The sequence below is a fragment of the Salmo trutta genome, unplaced genomic scaffold (assembly GCF_901001165.1).
Source record: "Salmo trutta unplaced genomic scaffold, fSalTru1.1, whole genome shotgun sequence".
Classification (NCBI taxonomy): domain Eukaryota; kingdom Metazoa; phylum Chordata; class Actinopteri; order Salmoniformes; family Salmonidae; genus Salmo; species Salmo trutta.
In genome coordinates, this window is record NW_021823319.1 from 605,172 (window position 1) to 624,629 (window position 19,458).

Sequence of the window (19,458 nt, forward strand, 5' to 3'; positions counted from 1 at the left end):
TCTCTCTCTCTCTCTCTCTCTCTCTCTCTCTCTCTCTCTCTCTCTCTCTCTCTCTCTCTCTCTCTCTCTCTCTCTCTCTCTCTCTCTCTCTCTCTCTCTCTCTCTCCCTCTCCCCCTCCCCCCCTCCCCTCCCTCTCTCTCTCTCTCTCTCTCTCTCTCTCTCTCCCTCCCTCCCTCCCAACCTGTGTCACTGTCTCTCTGAATATTCCCCAATGGTTTTTGACCAAGGATTATGAGGTATAGCGCTCTGAAATAAATACAGACACAATGTCACACACTTTGACACGTCGTTGGTTGAAGAAATGCAACCTCAGCACTCCTCATCCCTGAGAGAGAAGAGAGGGGCAGGAGAGGGTTGAGTCCCAATTGGACCCTAGTCGTGTCGTTCACTATACAAGGAATAGGGTGGCATTAGAGACGCAGAGAGCTGTAGGAACCACGAGAGGACAGCTAGATGCAGAGAGCTGTAGGAACCATTAGAGGACAGCTGGACGCAGAGAGCTGTAGGAACCATTAGAGGACAGCTGGACGCAGAGAGCTGTAGGAACCATTAGAGAACAGCAATCTGTTTCTATATAACCACAACCCCCAGCCTCCATCACCAAACATCTCATTACAAGAGACTCCAGCCTCCATCACCCAACATCTCATTACAAGAGACTCCAGCCTCCATCACCCAACATCTCATTACAAGAGACTCCAGCCTCCATCACCCAACATCTCATTACAAGAGACTCCAGCCTCCATCACCCAACATCTCATTACAAGAGACTCCAGCCTCCATCAACCAACATCTCATTACAAGAGACTCCAGCCTCCATCACCCCAACATCTCATTACAAGAGGACTCCAGCCTCCATCACCCAACACTCTCATTACAAGAGGACTCCAGCCTCCATCACCCAACATCTCATTACAAGACTCCAGGCCTCCATCACCCAACATCTCATTACAAGAGGACTCCAGCCTCCATCCACCCAACATCTCATTACAAGAGACTCCAGCCTCCATCACCCAACATCTCATTACAAGAGACCCCAGCCCCCATCACCCAACATCTCATTACAAGAGACTCCAGCCTCATCACCCAACATCTCATTACAAGAGACTCCAGCCTCCATCACCCAACATCTCATTACAAGAGACTCCAGCCTCCATCACCAAACATCTCATTACAAGAGACTCCAGCCTCCATCACCCAACATCTCATTACAAGAGACTCCAGCCTCCATCACCCAACATCTCATTACAAGAGACTCCAGCCTCCATCACCCAACATCTCATTACAAGAGACTCCAGCCTCCATCACCCAACATCTCATTACAAGAGACTCCAGCCTCCATCACCCAACATCTCATTACAAGAGACTCCAGCCTCCATCACCCAACATCTCATTACAAGAGACTCCAGCCTCCATCACCAAACATCTCATTACAAGAGACTCCAGCCTCCATCACCCAACATCTCATTACAAGACACTCCAGCCTCCATCACCAAACATCTCATTACAAGAGACTCCAGCCTCCATCACCCAACATCTCATTACAAGAGACTCCAGCCTCCATCACCCAACATCTCATTACAAGAGACTCCAGCCTCCATCACCCAACATCTCATTACAAGAGACCCCAGCCTCCATCACCCAACATCTCATTACAAGAGACTCCAGCCTCCATCACCCAACATCTCACTAGTGCAGGAGGCATGTTGCTGAAGACTCCTCTGTGCAGATCAACAGTATACTGTTACTGTAAGGGGTAGTGTGTGTGTGTGTGTGTGTGTGTGTGTGTGTGTGTGTGTGTGTGTGTGTGTGTGTGTGTGTGTGTGTGTGTGTGTGTGTGTGTGTGTGTGTGTGCATGGCAGAGCCAGGCTGAAGTGTACCTTGGAGGGGCGGAAGCAGAAAGCAGTAGACTTGACGTCAGCCTTCTCCTTGTCCATCAGCAGCAGGCCCTTATCCTCCATGATACTGAGGTACTTCCCCGTGGTCACATGACGGAGACGGAAGGGTTGACCCCAGCGGGTGTGGCTGCCGCTCCACCTACAGAGAGACAGAGAGAGAGAAGAGACGGAGACAAAGAGAGAGAAGAGACAGCGAAAGAGAGAAGAGAGAAGAAACAGAGAGACAGAGAGAAGAGACAAAGAGAGAAGAGACAGAGAAAGAGAGAAGAGAGACAGAGACAGAGAGACAGAGAGAGATAGAGACAGAGAAAGAGACAGAGAGAGACAGAGAGACAGAGAGAAGAGACAGAGAGACAGAGAGGAGACAGTGAGAGAGGAGACACCTCTGAAGATCTGGCCCCCAGTGGGTGTGATACTGACTAGTACTAGAGCATCGTTTCCCAAACTCGGTCCTGGGTCCTAATCGAGGCTCGATGATGAGCTGGTTATTTGAATCAGCTGACTAGTGCTGCGACATCCCTTGTGGTCCCCAGGACAGAGTTCGGGACATTCTGGACTAGACGTAGTGACTAGTCTGATAAGAAAACATTTCTTTATTTTAGCTAATAACACAGTAAACAGCCGTGAATCCTCCAGACATGTTAACATTAAAACCACATTTAACTAAAAGACTGAATCCTGCCAACATGTTAACATTAAAGCCACATTTAACTAAAAGACTGAATCCTGCCAACATGTTAACATTAAAACCACATTTAACTAAAAGACTGAATCCTGCCAACATGTTAACATTAAAATCACATTTAACTAAAAGACTGAATCCTGCCAACATGTCAACATTAAAACCACATTTAACTAAAAGACTGAATCCTGCCAACATGTTAACATTAAAACCACATTTAACTAAAAGACTGAATCCTGCCAACATGTCAACATTAAAACCACATTTAACTAAAAGACTGAATCCTGCCAACATGTCAACATTAAAACCACATTTAACTAAAAGGCGATGAGTCACGTCTACTCCCCCTGCGTTTCTGTGTCTGTACGCTACTGGTGTTTCTGTGTCTGTACGCTACTGGTGTTTCTGTGTCTGTACGCTACTGGTGTTTCTGTGTCTGTACGCTACTGGTGTTTCTGTGTCTGTACGCTACTGGTGTTTCTGTGTCTGTACGCTACTGGTGTTTCTGTGTCTGTACGCTACTGGTGTTTCTGTGTCTGTACGCTACTGGTGTTTCTGTGTCTGTACGCTACTGGTGTTTCTGTGTCTGTACGCTACTGGTGTTTCTGTGTCTGTACGCTACTGGTGTTTCTGTGTCTGTACGCTACTGGTGTTTCTGTGTCTGTACGCTACTGGTGTTTCTGTGTCTGTACGCTACTGGTGTTCTGTGTCTGTACTACTGGGTTCTGTGTCTGTACGCTACTGGTGTTTCTGTGTCTGTACGCTACTGGTGTTTCTGTGTCTGTACGCTACTGGTGTTTCTGTGTCTGTACGCTACTGGTGTTTCTGTGTCTGTACGCTACTGGTGTTTCTGTGTCTGTACGCTACTGGTGTTTCTGTGTCTGTACGCTACTGGTGTTTCTGTGTCTGTACGCTACTGGTGTTTCTGTGTCTGTACGCTACTGGTGTTTGTGTGTCTGTATGCTACTGGTGTTTCTGTGTCTGTACGCTACTGGTGTTTCTGTGTCTGTACGCTACTGGTGTTTGTGTGTCTGTACGCTACTGGTGTTTCTGTGTCCGTACGCTACTGGTGTTTCTGTGTCCGTACGCTACTGGTGTTTGTGTGTCTGTACGCTACTGGTGTTTCTGTGTCTGTACGCTACTGGTGTTTCTGTGTCTGTACGCTACTGGTGTTTCTGTGTCTGTACGCTACTGGTGTTTCTGTGTCTGTACGCTACTGGTGTTTCTGTGTCTGTACGCTACTGGTGTTTCTGTGTCTGTACGCTACTGGTGTTTCTGTGTCTGTACGCTACTGGTGTTTCTGTGTCTGTACGCTACTGGTGTTTCTGTGTCTGTACGCTACTGGTGTTTCTGTGTCTGTACGCTACTGGTGTTTCTGTGTCTGTACGCTACTGGTGTTTCTTGTTTTGTTCCATGTTCCCTTATTTATTAAATTCACTCCCTGTACTTGCTTCCTGGTTCATAGCGTTACACAATGCTGGAGTTTAAAAGAAAAGAAGTGGGGGATCTGGAACAATGAAAGTTGTCCTTGTTAACCTACTTTATATAAAGTGAAACAGTACTATCTATAACCCCAAACCTATTTCTATACTGTCCTGTAGACGTACAGTACTATCTATAACCCCAAACATATTTCTATACTGTCCTGTAGACGTACAGTACTATCTATAACCCCAAACCTATTTCTATACTGTCCTGTAGACGTACAGTACTATCTATAACCCCAAACCTATTTATATACTGTCCTGTAGACGTACAGTACTATCTATAACCCCAAACCTATTTCTATACTGTCCTGTCCTGTAGACGTACAGTACTATCTATAACCCCAAACATATTTCTATACTGTCCTGTAGACGTACAGTACTATCTATAACCCCAAACCTATTTCTATACTGTCCTGTAGACGTACAGTACTATCTATAACCCCAAACCTATTTCTATACTGTCCTGTAGATGTACAGTACTATCTATAACCACAAACCTATTTCTATACTGTCCTGTAGACGTACAGTACTATCTATAACCCCAAACCTATTTCTATACTGTCCTGTAGTCGTACAGTACTATCTATAACCCCAAACCTATTTCTATAATGTCCTGTCCTGTAGTCGTACAGTACTATCTATAACCCCAAACCTATTTCTATACTGTCCTGTAGACGTACAGTACTATCTATAACCCCAAACCTATTTCTATACTGTCCTGTAGTCGTACAGTACTATCTATAACCCCAAACCTATTTCTATAATGTCCTGTCCTGTAGTCGTACAGTACTATCTATAACCCCAAACCTATTTCTATACTGTCCTGTAGACGTACAGTACTATCTATAACCCCAAACCTATTTCTATACTGTCCTGTCCTGTAGACGTACAGTACTATCTATAACCCCAAACCTATTTCTATACTGTTCTGTAGACGTACAGTACTATCTATAACCCCAAACCTATTTCTATAATGTCCTGTCCTGTAGTCGTACAGTACTATCTATAACCCTAAACCTATTTCTATACTGTCCTGTAGACGTACAGTACTATCTATAACCCCAAACCTATTTCTATACTGTTCTGTAGATGTACAGTACTATCTATAACCACAAACCTATTTCTATACTGTCCTGTAGACGTACAGTACTATCTATAACCCCAAACCTATTTCTATACTGTCCTGTAGTCGTACAGTACTATCTATAACCCCAAACCTATTTCTATAATGTCCTGTCCTGTAGTCGTACAGTACTATCTATAACCCCAAACCTATTTCTATACTGTCCTGTAGACGTACAGTACTATCTATAACCCCAAACCTATTTCTATACTGTCCTGTAGTCGTACAGTACTATCTATAACCCCAAACCTATTTCTATAATGTCCTGTCCTGTAGTCGTACAGTACTATCTATAACACCAAACCTATTTCTATACTGTCCTGTAGACGTACAGTACTATCTATAACCCCAAACCTATTTCTATACTGTCCTGTCCTGTAGACGTACAGTACTATCTATAACCCCAAACCTATTTCTATACTGTTCTGTAGACGTACAGTACTATCTATAACCCCAAACCTATTTCTATAATGTCCTGTCCTGTAGTCGTACAGTACTATCTATAACCCTAAACCTATTTCTATACTGTCCTGTAGACGTACAGTACTATCTATAACCCCAAACCTATTTCTATACTGTTCTGTAGACGTACAGTACTATCTATAACCCCAAACATATTTCTATACTGTCCTGTAGACGTACAGTACTATCTATAACCCCAAACCTATTTCTATACTGTTCTGTAGACGTACAGTACTATTTATAACCCCAAACCTATTTCTATACTGTCCTGTAGATGTACAGTACTATCTATAACACCAAACCTATTTCTATACTGTTCTGTAGACGTACAGTACTATCTATAACCCCAAACCTATTTCTATATTGTTCTGTAGACGTACAGTACTATCTATAACCCCAAACATATTTCTATACTGTCCTGTAGACGTACAGTACTATCTATAACCCCAAACATATTTCTATAGTGTCCTGTAGATGTACAGTACTATCTATAACCCCAAACCCATTTATATACTGTTCTGTAGACGTACAGTACTATCTATAACCCCAAACCTATTTCTATAGTGTCCTGTAGATGTACAGTACTATCTATAACCCCAAATATATTTCTATACTGTCCTGTCCTGTAGACGTACAGTACTATCTATAACCCCAAATATATTTCTATACTGTTCTGTAGACGTACAGTACTATCTATAACCCCAAACCTATTTCTATACTGTCCTGTAGACGTACAGTACTATCTATAACACCAAACCTATTTCTATACTGTTCTGTAGACGTACAGTACTGTCTATAACCCCAAACCTATTTCTATACTGTTCTGTAGACGTATAGTACTATCTATAACCCCAAACATATTTCTATACTGTCCTGTAGACATACAGTACTATCTATAACCCCAAACCTATTTCTATACTGTGCTGTAGATGTACAGTACTATCTATAACCCCAAACCTATTTCTATACTGTTCTGTAGACGTACAGTACTATCTATAACCCCAAACCTATTTCTATAGTGTCCTGTAGATGTACAGTACTATCTATAACCCAAAATATATTTCTATACTGTCCTGTCCTGTAGACGTACAGTACTATCTATAACCCCAAATATATTTCTATACTGTTCTGTAGACGTACAGTACTATCTATAACCCCAAACCTATTTCTATAGTGTCCTGTAGATGTACAGTACTATCTATAACCCAAAATATATTTCTATACTGTCCTGTCCTGTAGACGTACAGTACTATCTATAACCCCAAATATATTTCTATACTGTTCTGTAGACGTACAGTACTATCTATAACCCCAAACCTATTTCTATACTGTCCTGTAGACGTACAGTACTATCTATAACACCAAACCTATTTCTATACTGTTCTGTAGACGTACAGTACTGTCTATAACCCCAACCCATTTTTCTATACTGTTCTGTAGACGTACAGTACTATCTATAACCCCAAACCTATTTCTATACTGTCCTGTAGACATACAGTACTATCTATAACCCCAAACCTATTTCTATACTGTCCTGTAGATGTACAGTACTATCTATAACCCCAAACCTATTTCTATACTGTTCTGTAGACGTACAGTACTATCTATAACCCCAAACCTATTTCTATAGTGTCCTGTAGATGTACAGTACTATCTATAACCCAAAATATATTTCTATACTGTCCTGTCCTGTAGACGTACAGTACTATCTATAACCCCAAATATATTTCTATACTGTTCTGTAGACGTACAGTACTATCTATAACCCCAAACCTATTTCTATACTGTTCTGAAGACGTACAGTACTATCTATAACCCCAAACCTATTTCTATACTGTCCTGTAGACATACAGTACTATCTATAACCCCAAACCTATTTCTATACTGTCCTGTAGACCTACAGTACTATCTATAGCCCCAAACCTATTTCTATACTGTCCTGTCCTGTAGACGTACAGTACTATCTATAACCCCAAACCTATTTATATACTGTCCTGTAGACGTACAGTACTATCTATAACCCCAAACCTATTTCTATACTGTCCTGTAGACCTACAGTACTATCTATAGCCCCAAACCTATTTCTATACTGTCCTGTCCTGTAGACGTACAGTACTATCTATAACCCCAAACCTATTTCTATACTGTCCTGTAGACCTACAGTACTATCTATAACCCCAAACCTATTTATATACTGTCCTGTAGACGTACAGTACTATATATAACCCCAAACCTATTTCTATACTGTCCTGTAGACATACAGTACTATCTATAACCCCAAACCTATTTCTATACTGTCCTGTAGACATACAGTACTATCTATAACCCCAAACCAATTTCTATACTGTCCTGTAGACATACAGTACTATCTATAACCCCAAACCTATTTCTATACTGTCCTGTAGACATACAGTACTATCTATAACCCCAAACCTATTTCTATACTGTCCTGTAGACATACAGTACTATCTATAACCCCAAACCTTTTTCTATACTGTCCTGTAGACATACAGTACTATCTATAACCCCAAACCTATTTCTATACTGTCCTGTAGACATACAGTACTAACTGTAACCCCAAACCTATTTCTATACTGTCCTGTAGACATACAGTACTAACTGTAACCCCAAACCGTCTGTCTGACAGAACAGAACACAACACAACACAACAGGCTACAGAGGGCAGAGTATTTATATTCAACCCCAAACCTTGTCCTCATCAGAAACCATGAACCCTACAGTATATCCAATAAGCCCTGATACAAAACAAGGAGAGAAATCTATGTCTGTGTTATCGGGGGACTACTACCATGCTGTTTGTAATTAGACACTTCAACCGCAAACAGTCTGTGTGTATATGACCCTGGATGGGAGGAGGGCTCTTCTTCTCTCCACAGACCTGGGTCTGACAGAGACAGTGTACACCACGTTGGCAGTGGGCCCCGCTGACGGAGACAGTGTTACTGGGAGGTCTATTATTAACACCGTCACACTTACAACCCCAGGTCAGGAAACAGGGTGTTAAAGGAGTCAATACCATGCGGTGACATCACCCTGATCTACACTGCTGGGGGGGCAGAGTGTTAATGGTACACTCTCTATAGAGTGATAATATTACAGTGTTAATATTATAGTGTCTATAGTGTGATAATATTACAGTGTTAATATTACAGTGTCTATAGAGTGTTAATATTAAAGTGTCTATAGAGTGATGCTATTACAGTGTCTCTAGAGTGATAATATTACAGTGTTAATATTACAGTGTCTATAGAGTGTTAATATTAAAGTGTCTATAGAGTGATAATATTACAGTGTCTCTAGAGTGATAATATTACAGTGTCTATAGAGTGATAATATTACAGTGTTAATATTACAGTGTCAATAGAGTGATAATATTACAGTGTCTATAGAGTGTTAATATTAAAGTGTCTATAGAGTGATGCTATTACAGTGTCTCTAGAGTGATAATATTACAGTGTCTATAGAGTGATAATATTACAGTGTCTATAGAGTGATAATATTACAGTGTCTATAGAGTGTTAATATTAAAGTGTCTCTAGAGTGATGCTATTACAGTGTCTATAGAGTGATAATATTACAGTGTTAATATTACAGTGTCTATAGAGTGTTAATATTAAAGTGTCTATAGAGTGATAATATTACAGTGCTAATATTATGGTGTCTATAGAGTGTTAATATTACAGTGTCTATAGAGTGATAATATTACAGTGTCTATAGAGTGTTAATATTACAGTGTTAATATTACAGTGTCTGTAGAATGATATAATTACAGTGTTAATATTACAGTGTCTATAGAGTGTTAATATTACAGTGTCTATAGAGTGATACTATTACAGTGTTAATATTACAGTGTCAATACAGTGATAATATTACAGTGTCTATAGAGTGTTAATATTACAGTGTCTGTAGAGTGATACAGTCTCTAAAGAGTGATAATATTACAGTGTCTATAGAGTGATAATATTACAGTGTCTATTGTCACGCCCTGATCTGTTTCACCTGTCCTTGTGATTGTCTCCACCCCCTCCAGGTGTCACTTATTTTCCCGTGTATTTATCCATGTGTTTCCTGTCTCTCTGTACCAGTGTATTTCTCCCTGTGTTTCCTGTCTCTCTGTGCCAGTGTATTTATCCCTGTGTTTCCGTCTCTCTGTACCAGTGTACTTATCCCTGTGTTTCCTGTCTCTCTGTACCAGTGTATTTATTCCTGTGTTTCCTGTCTCTCTGTACCAGTGTATTTATCCCTGTGTTTCCTGTCTCTCTGTACCAGTTCATCTTGTCTGTTTCAAGTCAACCAGCATGTTTGTCCGTGCTCCTGCTTTTGCTATTCTCTCTTTTGCTAGTCCTCCCGGTTTTGACCCTTGCCTGTTTTCTGGACTCCGTACCCACCTGCCTGACCAGTCTGCCTGTCCTGACCTCGAGCCTGCCTGACCAGTCTGCCTGCCCTCGACCTCGAGCCTGCCTGACCAGTCTGCCTGCCCTCGACCTCGAGCCTGCCTGAGCAGTCTGCCTGCCCTCGACCTCGAGCCTGACTGACCAGTCTGCCTGCCCTCGACCTCGAGCCTGCCTGACCAGTCTGCCTGCCCTCGACCTCGAGCCTGCCTGCCTGACCAGTCTGCCTGCCCTCAACCTCGAGCCTGCCTGCCTGACCAGTCTGCCTGCCCTCGACCTCGAGCCTGCCTGCCTGACCAGTCTGTACCTCCTGGACTCTGATCTGGTTTTGATCTTTTTGCTTGTCCACGACCATTCTCTTCCCTGCTCCCTTTTTTTTGGAACTAATAAATATCAGACTCCTACCCCCCCCCCCCCCCCCCCCCCCCCCCCCGTGTCTGCATCTGAGTCTGGCCCTGAACCGTTATAGTCTGAGTCTGGCCCTGAACCGTTATAGTCTGAGTCTGGCCCTGAACCGTTATAGTCTGAGTCTGGCCCTGAACCGTTATAGTCTGAGTCTGGCCCTGAACCGTTATAGTCTGAGTCTGGCCCTGAACCGTTATAGTCTGAGTCTGGCCCTGAACCGTTATAGTCTGAGTCTGGCCCTGAACCGTTATAGTCTGAGTCTGGCCCTGAACCGTTATAGTCTGAGTCTGGCCCTGAACCGTTATAGTCTGAGTCTGGCCCTGAACCGTTATAGTCTGAGTCTGGCCCTGAACCGTTTATAGTCTGAGTCTGGCCCTGAACCGTTATAGTCTGAGTCTGGCCCTGAAACGTTATAGTCTGAGTCTGGCCCTGAACCGTTATAGTCTGAGTCTGGCCCTGAACCGTTATAGTCTATAGAGTCTGGCCCTGAACCGTTATAGTCTGAGTCTGGCCCTGAACCGTTATAGTCTATAGAGTCTGGCCCTGAACCGTTATAGTCTATAGAGTCTAGTGGTAACAGATTGGCGCTGACATACGGAGGTGAGATGAGACGTGTCAGGTAGTTGAACTTACGCCACTCGTAGCGTCTCCAGCCTCCAGAGGGAGCGGGCATGGATGGACACAGCTCCCCCCTCGTAGTGCACCGTCCTGGGGGAAGAAAGGAGAAGTGAGTGGAGGGGTGGTGGTGGTGGTGGGTGGAAGTCATCAGTCATGCTTCCACCACAGACCAGACCATTACACTGGTCTGTATCCCTGAGAAATAAGAGCCTGATGCCGATGTCCTCATAAAGCACATATTCACAATGTAAACACTTCACCTCGGTACGGAGGAATATCAACAGGAACATCTATGGGGAAATTATTTCACATCCTTCCATGTTCTGCTGATGTGTTTCTCAGTGGATAGTGAGGGCAGTATCTAGACCTGCAGCAGTGGATAGTGAGGGCAGTATCTAGACCTGCAGCAGTGGATAGTGAGGGCAGTATCTACACCAGTGGATAGTGAGGGCAGTATCTAGACCAGTGGATAGTGAGGGCAGTATCTACACCAGTGGATAGTGAGGGCAGTATCTAGACCTGCAGCAGTGGATAGTGAAGGCAGTATCTAGACCAGTGGATAGTGAGGGCAGTATCTAGACCAGTGGATAGTGAGGGCAGTATCTAGACCAGTGGATAGTGAGGGCAGTATCTAGACCAGTGGATAGTGAGGGCAGTATCTAGACCAGTGGATAGTGAGGGCAGTATCTAGACCAGTGGATAGTGAGGGCAGTATCTAGACCAGTGGATAGTGAGGGCAGTATCTAGACCTGCAGCAGTGGATAGTGAGGGCAGTATCTAGACCAGTGGATAGTGAGGGCAGTATCTAGACCAGTGGATAGTGAGGGCAGTATCTAGACCAGTGGATAGTGAGGGCAGTATCTAGACCAGTGGATAGTGAGGGCAGTATCTAGACCAGTGGATAGTGAGGGCAGTATCTAGACCAGTGGATAGTGAGGGCAGTATCTAGACCAGTGGATAGTGAGGGCAGTATCTAGACCAGTGGATAGTGAGGGCAGTATCTAGACCAGTGGATAGTGAGGGCAGTATCTAGACCAGTGGATAGTGAGGGCAGTATCTAGACCAGTGGATAGAGAGGGCAGTATCTAGACCAGTGGATAGAAACTGAGATGATCCTAACGTTCTGGAGGAAATGTATATTTCAGGCTGAACTCATTCTGTCAAGAGTAGGTAGGCAGTCTCTCTCTCTCTCTCTCTCTCTCTCTCTCTCTCTCTCTCTCTCTCTCTCTCTCTCTCTCTCTCTCTCTCTCTCTCTCTCTCTCTCTCTCTCTCTCTCTCTCTCTCTCTCTCTCTCTCTCTCTCTCTCTCATGTATTTTTATTTCACCTTTAGGCTAGTTGAGAACAAGTTCTCATTTGCAACTGCGACCTGGCCAAGATAAAGCAAAGCAATTTGACACATACAACAACACAGAGTTACACATGGAATAAACAAACATACAGTCAATAATACAGTAGAACAAAAGAAAACAAAAAGTCTATATACAGTGTGTGCAAATGAGGTAGGATAAGAGAGGTAAGGCAATAAATAGGCCATGGTGGCGAAGTAATTACAATATAGCAATTAAACACTGGAATGGTAGATGTGCAGAAGATGAATGTGCAAGTAGAGATACTGGGGTGCAAAGGAGCAAGATAAATAAATAAATACAGTATGGGGATGAGGTAGGTAGATAGATGGGTTGTTTACAGAAGGGCTATGTACAGGTGCAGTGATCTGTGAGCTGCTCTGACAGCTGGTGCTTAAAGCTGGTGAGGGAGATAAGTGTTTCCAACTTCAGTGATTTTTGCAGTTCGTTCCAGTCGTTGGCAGCTGAGAACTGGAAGGAGAGACGACCAAAGGAGGAGTTGGCTTTAGGGGTGACCAGTGAGATATACCTGCTGGAGCGCGTGCTACAGGTGGGTGCTGCTATGGTGACCAGTGAGCTGAGATAAGGCGGGGCTTTACCTAGCAGGATCTTGCAGATGACCTGGAGCCAGTGGGTTTGGCGACGAGTATGAAGCGAGGGCCAACCAACGAGAGCGTACAGGTCGCAGTGGTGGGTAGTGTATGGGGCTTTGGTGACAAAACGGATGGCACTGTGATAGACTGCATCCAGTTTGCTGAGTAGGGTATTGGAGGCTATTTTGTAAATTACATCGCCAAAGTCGAGGATCGGTAGGATGGTCAGTTTTACGAGGGGTATGTTTGGCAGCATGAGTGAAGGATGCTTTGTTGCGAAATAGTAAGCCAATTCTAGATTTGATTTTGGATTGGAGATGCTTAATGTGAGTCTGGAAGGAGAGTTTACAGTCTAACCAGACACCCAGGTATTTGTAGTTGTCCACATATTCTAAGTCAGTATCGTCCAGAGTAGTGATGCTGGGCGGGCGGGCAGGTGCAGGCAGCGATCGGTTGAAGAGCATGCATTTAGTTTTACTTGTATTTAAGAGCAGTTGGAGGCCACGGAAGGAGAGTTGTATGGCATTGAAGCTCGTCTGGAGGTTAGTTAACACAGTGTCCAAAGAAGGGCCAGATGTATACAGAATGGTGTCGTCTGCGTAGAGGTGGATCAGAGACTCACCAGCAGCAAGAGCGACATCATTGATGTATACAGAGAAGAGAGTCGGCCCGGGAATTGAACCCTGTGGCACACCCATAGAGACTGCCAGAGGTCCGGACAACAGGCCCTCCGATTTGACACACTGAACTCTATCAGAGAAGTAGTTGGTTAACCAGGCGAGGCAGTCATTTGAGAAACCGAGGCTGTTGAGTCTGCCAATAAGAATGTGGTGATTGACAGAGTGGAAAGCCTTGGCCAGGTCAATGAATACGGCTGCACAGTAATGTCTCTTATCGATGGCGGTTATGATGTCATTTAGGACCTTGAGTGTGGCTGAGGTGCACCCATGACCAGCTCTGAAACCAGATTGCATAGCGGAGAAGGTACGGTGGGATTCGAAATCGTCGGTAATCTGTTTGTTAACTTGGCTTTCGAAGACCTTAGAAAGACAGGGTAGGATAGATATAGGTCTGTAGCAGTTTGGGTCTAGAGTGTCCCCCCCTTTGAAGAGGGGGATGACCGCAGCTGCTTTACAATATTTGGGAATCTCAGACGATTCAAAAGAGAGGTTGAACAGGCTAGTAATAGGGGTTGCAACAGTTTCGGCAGATAATTTTAGAAAGAGAGGGTCCAGATTGTCTAGCCCGGCTGATTTGTATAGGTCCAGATTTTGCAGCTCTTTCAGAACATCAGCTATCTGGATTTGGGTGAAGGAGAAATGGTGGGGGCTTTGGCGGGTTGCTGTGGAGGGTGCCGGGCAGTTGACCGGGGTTGGGGTAGCCAGGTGGAAAGCATGGCCAGCCGTAGAGAAATGCTTATTGAAATTCTCAATTATAGTGGATTTATCGGTGACAGTGTTTCCTATCCTCAGAGCAGTGGGCAGCTGGGAGGAGGTGCTCTTGTTCTCCATGGACTTTACAGTGTCCCAGAACTTTTTTGAGTTAGTACTGCAGGATGCAAATTTCTGTTTGAAAAAGCTAGCCTTAGCTTTTCTAACTGCCTGTGTATATTTGTTCCTAACATCCCTGAAAAGTTGCATATCACGGGGGCTATTCGATGCTAATGCAGAACGCCACAGGATGTTTTTGTGCTGGTCAAGGGCAGTCAGGTCTGGAGTGAACCAAGGACTATATCTATTCCTAGTTCTACATTTTTTGAGTGGGGCATGCTTATTTAAGATGGTGAGGAAGGCACTTTTAAAGAATAGCCAGGCATCTCTCCCTCCCTCCATTCATCCATCTCTCTCTTTCCCTTCCTACCTCTCTCTCCCTCCCTCCATTCATCCATCTCTCTCTTTCCCTTCCTACCTCTCTCTCCCTCCCTCCATTCATCCATCTCTCTCTTTCCCTTCCTACCTCTCCCTCCCTCCCTCCCTACCCCTCCCTCCCTCCATCCCTCCCTCCCTCCAGCCATCCCTCTTTCCAACTCCCTCCCTCCCTCCCACTTCTGCTCAATCCCTCTTTCCATCTCTCCCTCCCTGACCTACCTCTCAATCCCTACCTCTCCCACCCTCCATCCATCCCTCTTTACATATCTCTCCCTCCCTACCTACCTCTCCCTCTCTCTTTCCCTTTCTCCCTCCCTTTCTCCCTCCCTCCCTCCATCCCACTTCTTCTCAATCCCTCCCTGCCTTCCATCTTCCTCTCTCTCTTCCTCCCTCCATCCATCCCTCTTTCCATCTCCCTCTTTCCATCTCCCTCCCTCTCTCTCTCTCCCCCTCCCTCCCTCCCTCCAGAGTAGAACCACGTACTCTCTTCTCTTCTTTGAAGCAGAACAGTGGATGCCCTACTTTGAAGGTAAGCCCACACACTGCTACATCCAAGGAGGACGCACACACACACACACACACACACACACACACACACACACACACACACAAACACACACTGCTTACAAACATCGCACTTTGGGTAAAAGCCGACTTTTATTTCTCTGTGTGAGAGCAGCTCTCGTAGAGCCCTTCATCCCAGCATGCTCTGCTGCATTGACGTCCTATCAAACACCAGAGGATCAACGATGTTTACACTGCTGCTTTACTGACAGTCCTGACCACACTGACAGTCCTGACCACACTGACAGCCTTGACCACACTGACTGTCCTGACGACACTGACAGCCCTGACCACAATGACAGCCCTGACCACACTGACAGTCCTGACCACACTGAGAGCCTTGACCACACTGACAGTCCTGACCACACTGACTGTCCTGACCACACTGACAGTCCTGACCACACTGACCACACTGACAGTCCTGACAGTCCTGACCACACTGACAGGCCTGACCACACTGACTGTACTGACCACACTGACAGGCCTGACCACACTGACAGTCCTGACCACACTGACTGTCCTGACCACACTGACAGTCCTGACCACAGTCCTGACCACAGTCCTGACCACACTGACAGTCCTGACCACACTGACAGTCCTGACAGTCCTGACCACACTGACCACACTGACAGTCCCGACCACACTGACTGTCCTGACCACACTGACAGTCCTGACCACACTGACCACACTGACAGTCCTGACCACACTGACAGTCCTGACCACACTGACCACACTGACCACACTGACAGCCTTGACCACACTGACTGTCCTGACCACACTGACAGTCCTGACCACACTGACTGTCCTGACCACACTGACAGTCCTGACCACACTGACAGTCCTGACCACACTGACAACACTGACAGTCCTGACCACACTGACAGTCCTGACCACACTGACTGTCCTGACCACACTGACAGCTCTGACCACACTGACAGTCCTGACCACACTGACAGTCCTGACCACACTGACAGCCCTGACCACAGACAGTCCTGACCACACTGACCACACTGACAGTCCTGACCACACTGACAGTCCTGACCACACTGACAGCCTTGACCACACTGACCACACTGACAGTCCTGACCACACTGACAGTCCTGACCACACTGACAGTCCTGACCACAGTCCTGACCACACTGACTGTCCTGACCACAGTCCTGACCACACTGACTGTCCTGACCACAGTCCTGACCACACTGACTGTCCTGACCACAGTCCTGACCACACTGACAGTCCTGACCACACTGACCACACTGACAGTCCTGACAGTCCCCCCCTAGCGTCTGTCATCATAGATGAGGGAAATCCCCCCCTAGCATCTGTCATCATAGATGAGGGAAATCCCCCCCCCCCCTAGCGTCTGTCATCATAGATGAGGGAAATCCCCCCCCCCTAGTGTCTGTCATCATAGATGAGGGAAATCCCCCCCTAGCATCTGTCATCATAGATGAGGGAAATCCCCCCCCCCCTAGCGTCTGTCATCATAGATGAGGGAAATCCCCCCCCCCTAGCGTCTGTCATCATAGATGAGGGAAATCCCCCCCCCTAGCGTCTGTCATCATAGATGAGGGAAATCCCCCCCCCCCTAGCGTCTGTCATCATAGATGAGGGAAATCCCCCCCCCCCTAGCGTCTGTCATCATAGATGAGGGAAATCCCCCCCCCCCCCTAGCGTCTGTCATCATAGATGAGGGGAAGCCCCCCCCCCCTAGCGTCTGTCATCATAGATGAGGGAAATCCCCCCCCCCCCCCCTAGCGTCTGTCATCATAGATGAGGGAAATCCCCCCCCCCCTAGCGTCTGTCATCATAGATGAGGGAAATCCCCCCCCCCCCCTAGCGTCTGTCATCATAGATGAGGGAAATCCCCCCCCCCCCAGCGTCTGTCATCATAGATGAGGGAAATCCCCCCCCCTAGCGTCTGTCATCATAGATGAGGGAAATCCCCTCCCCCCCTAGTGTCTGTCATCATAGATGAGGGAAACCCCCCCCCCCCCTAGCGTCTGTCATCATAGATGAGGGAAATCCCCCCCCCCCTAGCGTCTGTCATCATAGATGAGGGAAATCTCCCCCCCCCCTAGCGTCTGTCATCATAGATGAGGGAAATCCCCCCCCCCCCTAGCGTCTGTCATCATAGATGAGGGAAATCCCCCCCCCCCCTAGCGTCTGTCATCATAGATGAGGGAAATCCCCCCCCCCCCTAGCATCTGTCATCATAGATGAGGGAAATCCCCCAGTCAGACACGGACCTGCGCTGCTCCTCCCCATGTTCCCCCGACGGCACCGTCAGACATTCATCCATGTGACCATGGAGCAGCCTCAGCACGTCCCCGCCGATCATGAACCCTGCAGGGGGAGAGAGGAGAGGCATTAGAGAGGAACCCTGCAGGGGGAGAGAGGAACCCTGCAGGGGGAGAGAGGAACCCTGCAGGGGGAGAGAGGAACCCTGCAGGGGGAGAGAGGAACCCTGCAGGGGGAGAGAGGAGAGGTTAGCATGTCTCTGGACCAAACATAACATTCTGCCTTTCTAGGGAGGTTTTCCGTGGTTGCCGCCTTTCTAGGGAGTTCTTCCTAGCCACCGTGCTTCTACACCTGCATTGCTTGCTGTTTGGGGGTTTTAGGCTGGGTTTCTGTACAGCACTTTGAGATATCAGTATGATGTAAGAAGAAGGGCTTTATAAATAAATCAAATTTGATGACATTGTATTTCACTGCTAAAGCCGTTGTATGAATCATCAGCTGGAGGGAGGATGTCAACCCTCTTGTCAGTTCATTGTTTATATGACCCCCATTAGCTTTTACAGTAACATCATGTTCGTTTATATGACCCCATTAGCTTTTACAGTAGCATCATGTTTGTTTATATGACCCCCATTAGCTTTTACAGTAGCATCATGTTTGTTTATATGACCCCCATTAGCTTTTACAGTAGCATCATGTTTGTTTATATGACCCCCATTAGCTTTTACAGTAACATCATGTTTGTTTATATGACCTCCATTAGCTTTTACAGTAGCATCATGTTTGTTTATATGACCCCCATTAGCTTTTACAGTAACATCATGTTTGTTTATATGACCTCCATTAGCTTTTACAGTAGCATCATGTTTGTTTATATGACCCCCATTAGCTTTTACAGTAACATCATGTTTGTTTATATGACCCCCATTAGCTTTTACAGTAACATCATGTTTGTTTATATGACCCCCATTAGCTTTTACAGTAGCATCATGTTTGTTTATATGACCTCCATTAGCTTTTACAGCAGCATCATGTCTGTTTATATGACCCCCATTAGCTTTTACAGTAGCATCATGTTTGTTTATATGACCCCCATTAGCTTTTACAGTAGCATCATGTTTGTTTATATGACCCCATTAGCTTTTACAGTAGCATCATGTTTGTTTATATGACCCCATTAGCTTTTACAGTAACATCATGTTTGTTTATATGACCCCATTAGCTTTTACAGTAACATCATGTTTGTTTATATGACCCCATTAGCTTTTACAGTAACATCATGTTTGTTTATATGACCCCCATTAGCTTTTACAGTAGCATCATGTTTGTTTATATGACCCCCATTAGCTTTTACAGTAACATCATGTCTATTTATATGACCCCATTAGCTTTTACAGTAACATCATGTCTGTTTATATGACCCCCATTAGCTTTTACAGTAACATCATGTTTGTTTATATGACCCCCATTAGCTTTTACAGTAGCATCATGTTTGTTTATATGACCCCCATTAGCTTTTACAGTAACATCATGTCTGTTTATATGACCCCATTAGCTTTTACAGTAACATCATGTCTGTTTATATGACCCCATTAGCTTTTACAGCACCATCATGTCTGTTTATATGACCCCCATTAGCTTTTACAGTAACATCATGTTTGTTTATATGTCCCCCATTAGCTTTTACAGTAACATCATGTTTGTTTATATGACCCCCATTAGCTTTTACAGCAGCATCATGTCTGTTTATATGACCC

The 19,458-nt window shown here is 45.2% G+C and overlaps 1 protein-coding gene across 1 annotated transcript in view; it reads right to left on the reverse strand.

Moving 5' to 3' along the window:
• ryr2a (ryanodine receptor 2a (cardiac)) overlaps nt 1–19,458 on the reverse strand; it is a gene marked incomplete at its 3' end in the record, with an annotated part of 473,963 nt that overhangs the window by 286,464 nt on the left and 168,041 nt on the right. The window contains 3 exon segments of the mRNA XM_029748619.1: nt 1,882–2,038; nt 11,104–11,178; nt 17,710–17,806. Of these exon segments, the coding sequence (XP_029604479.1) occupies nt 1,882–2,038; nt 11,104–11,178; nt 17,710–17,806 (329 nt within the window).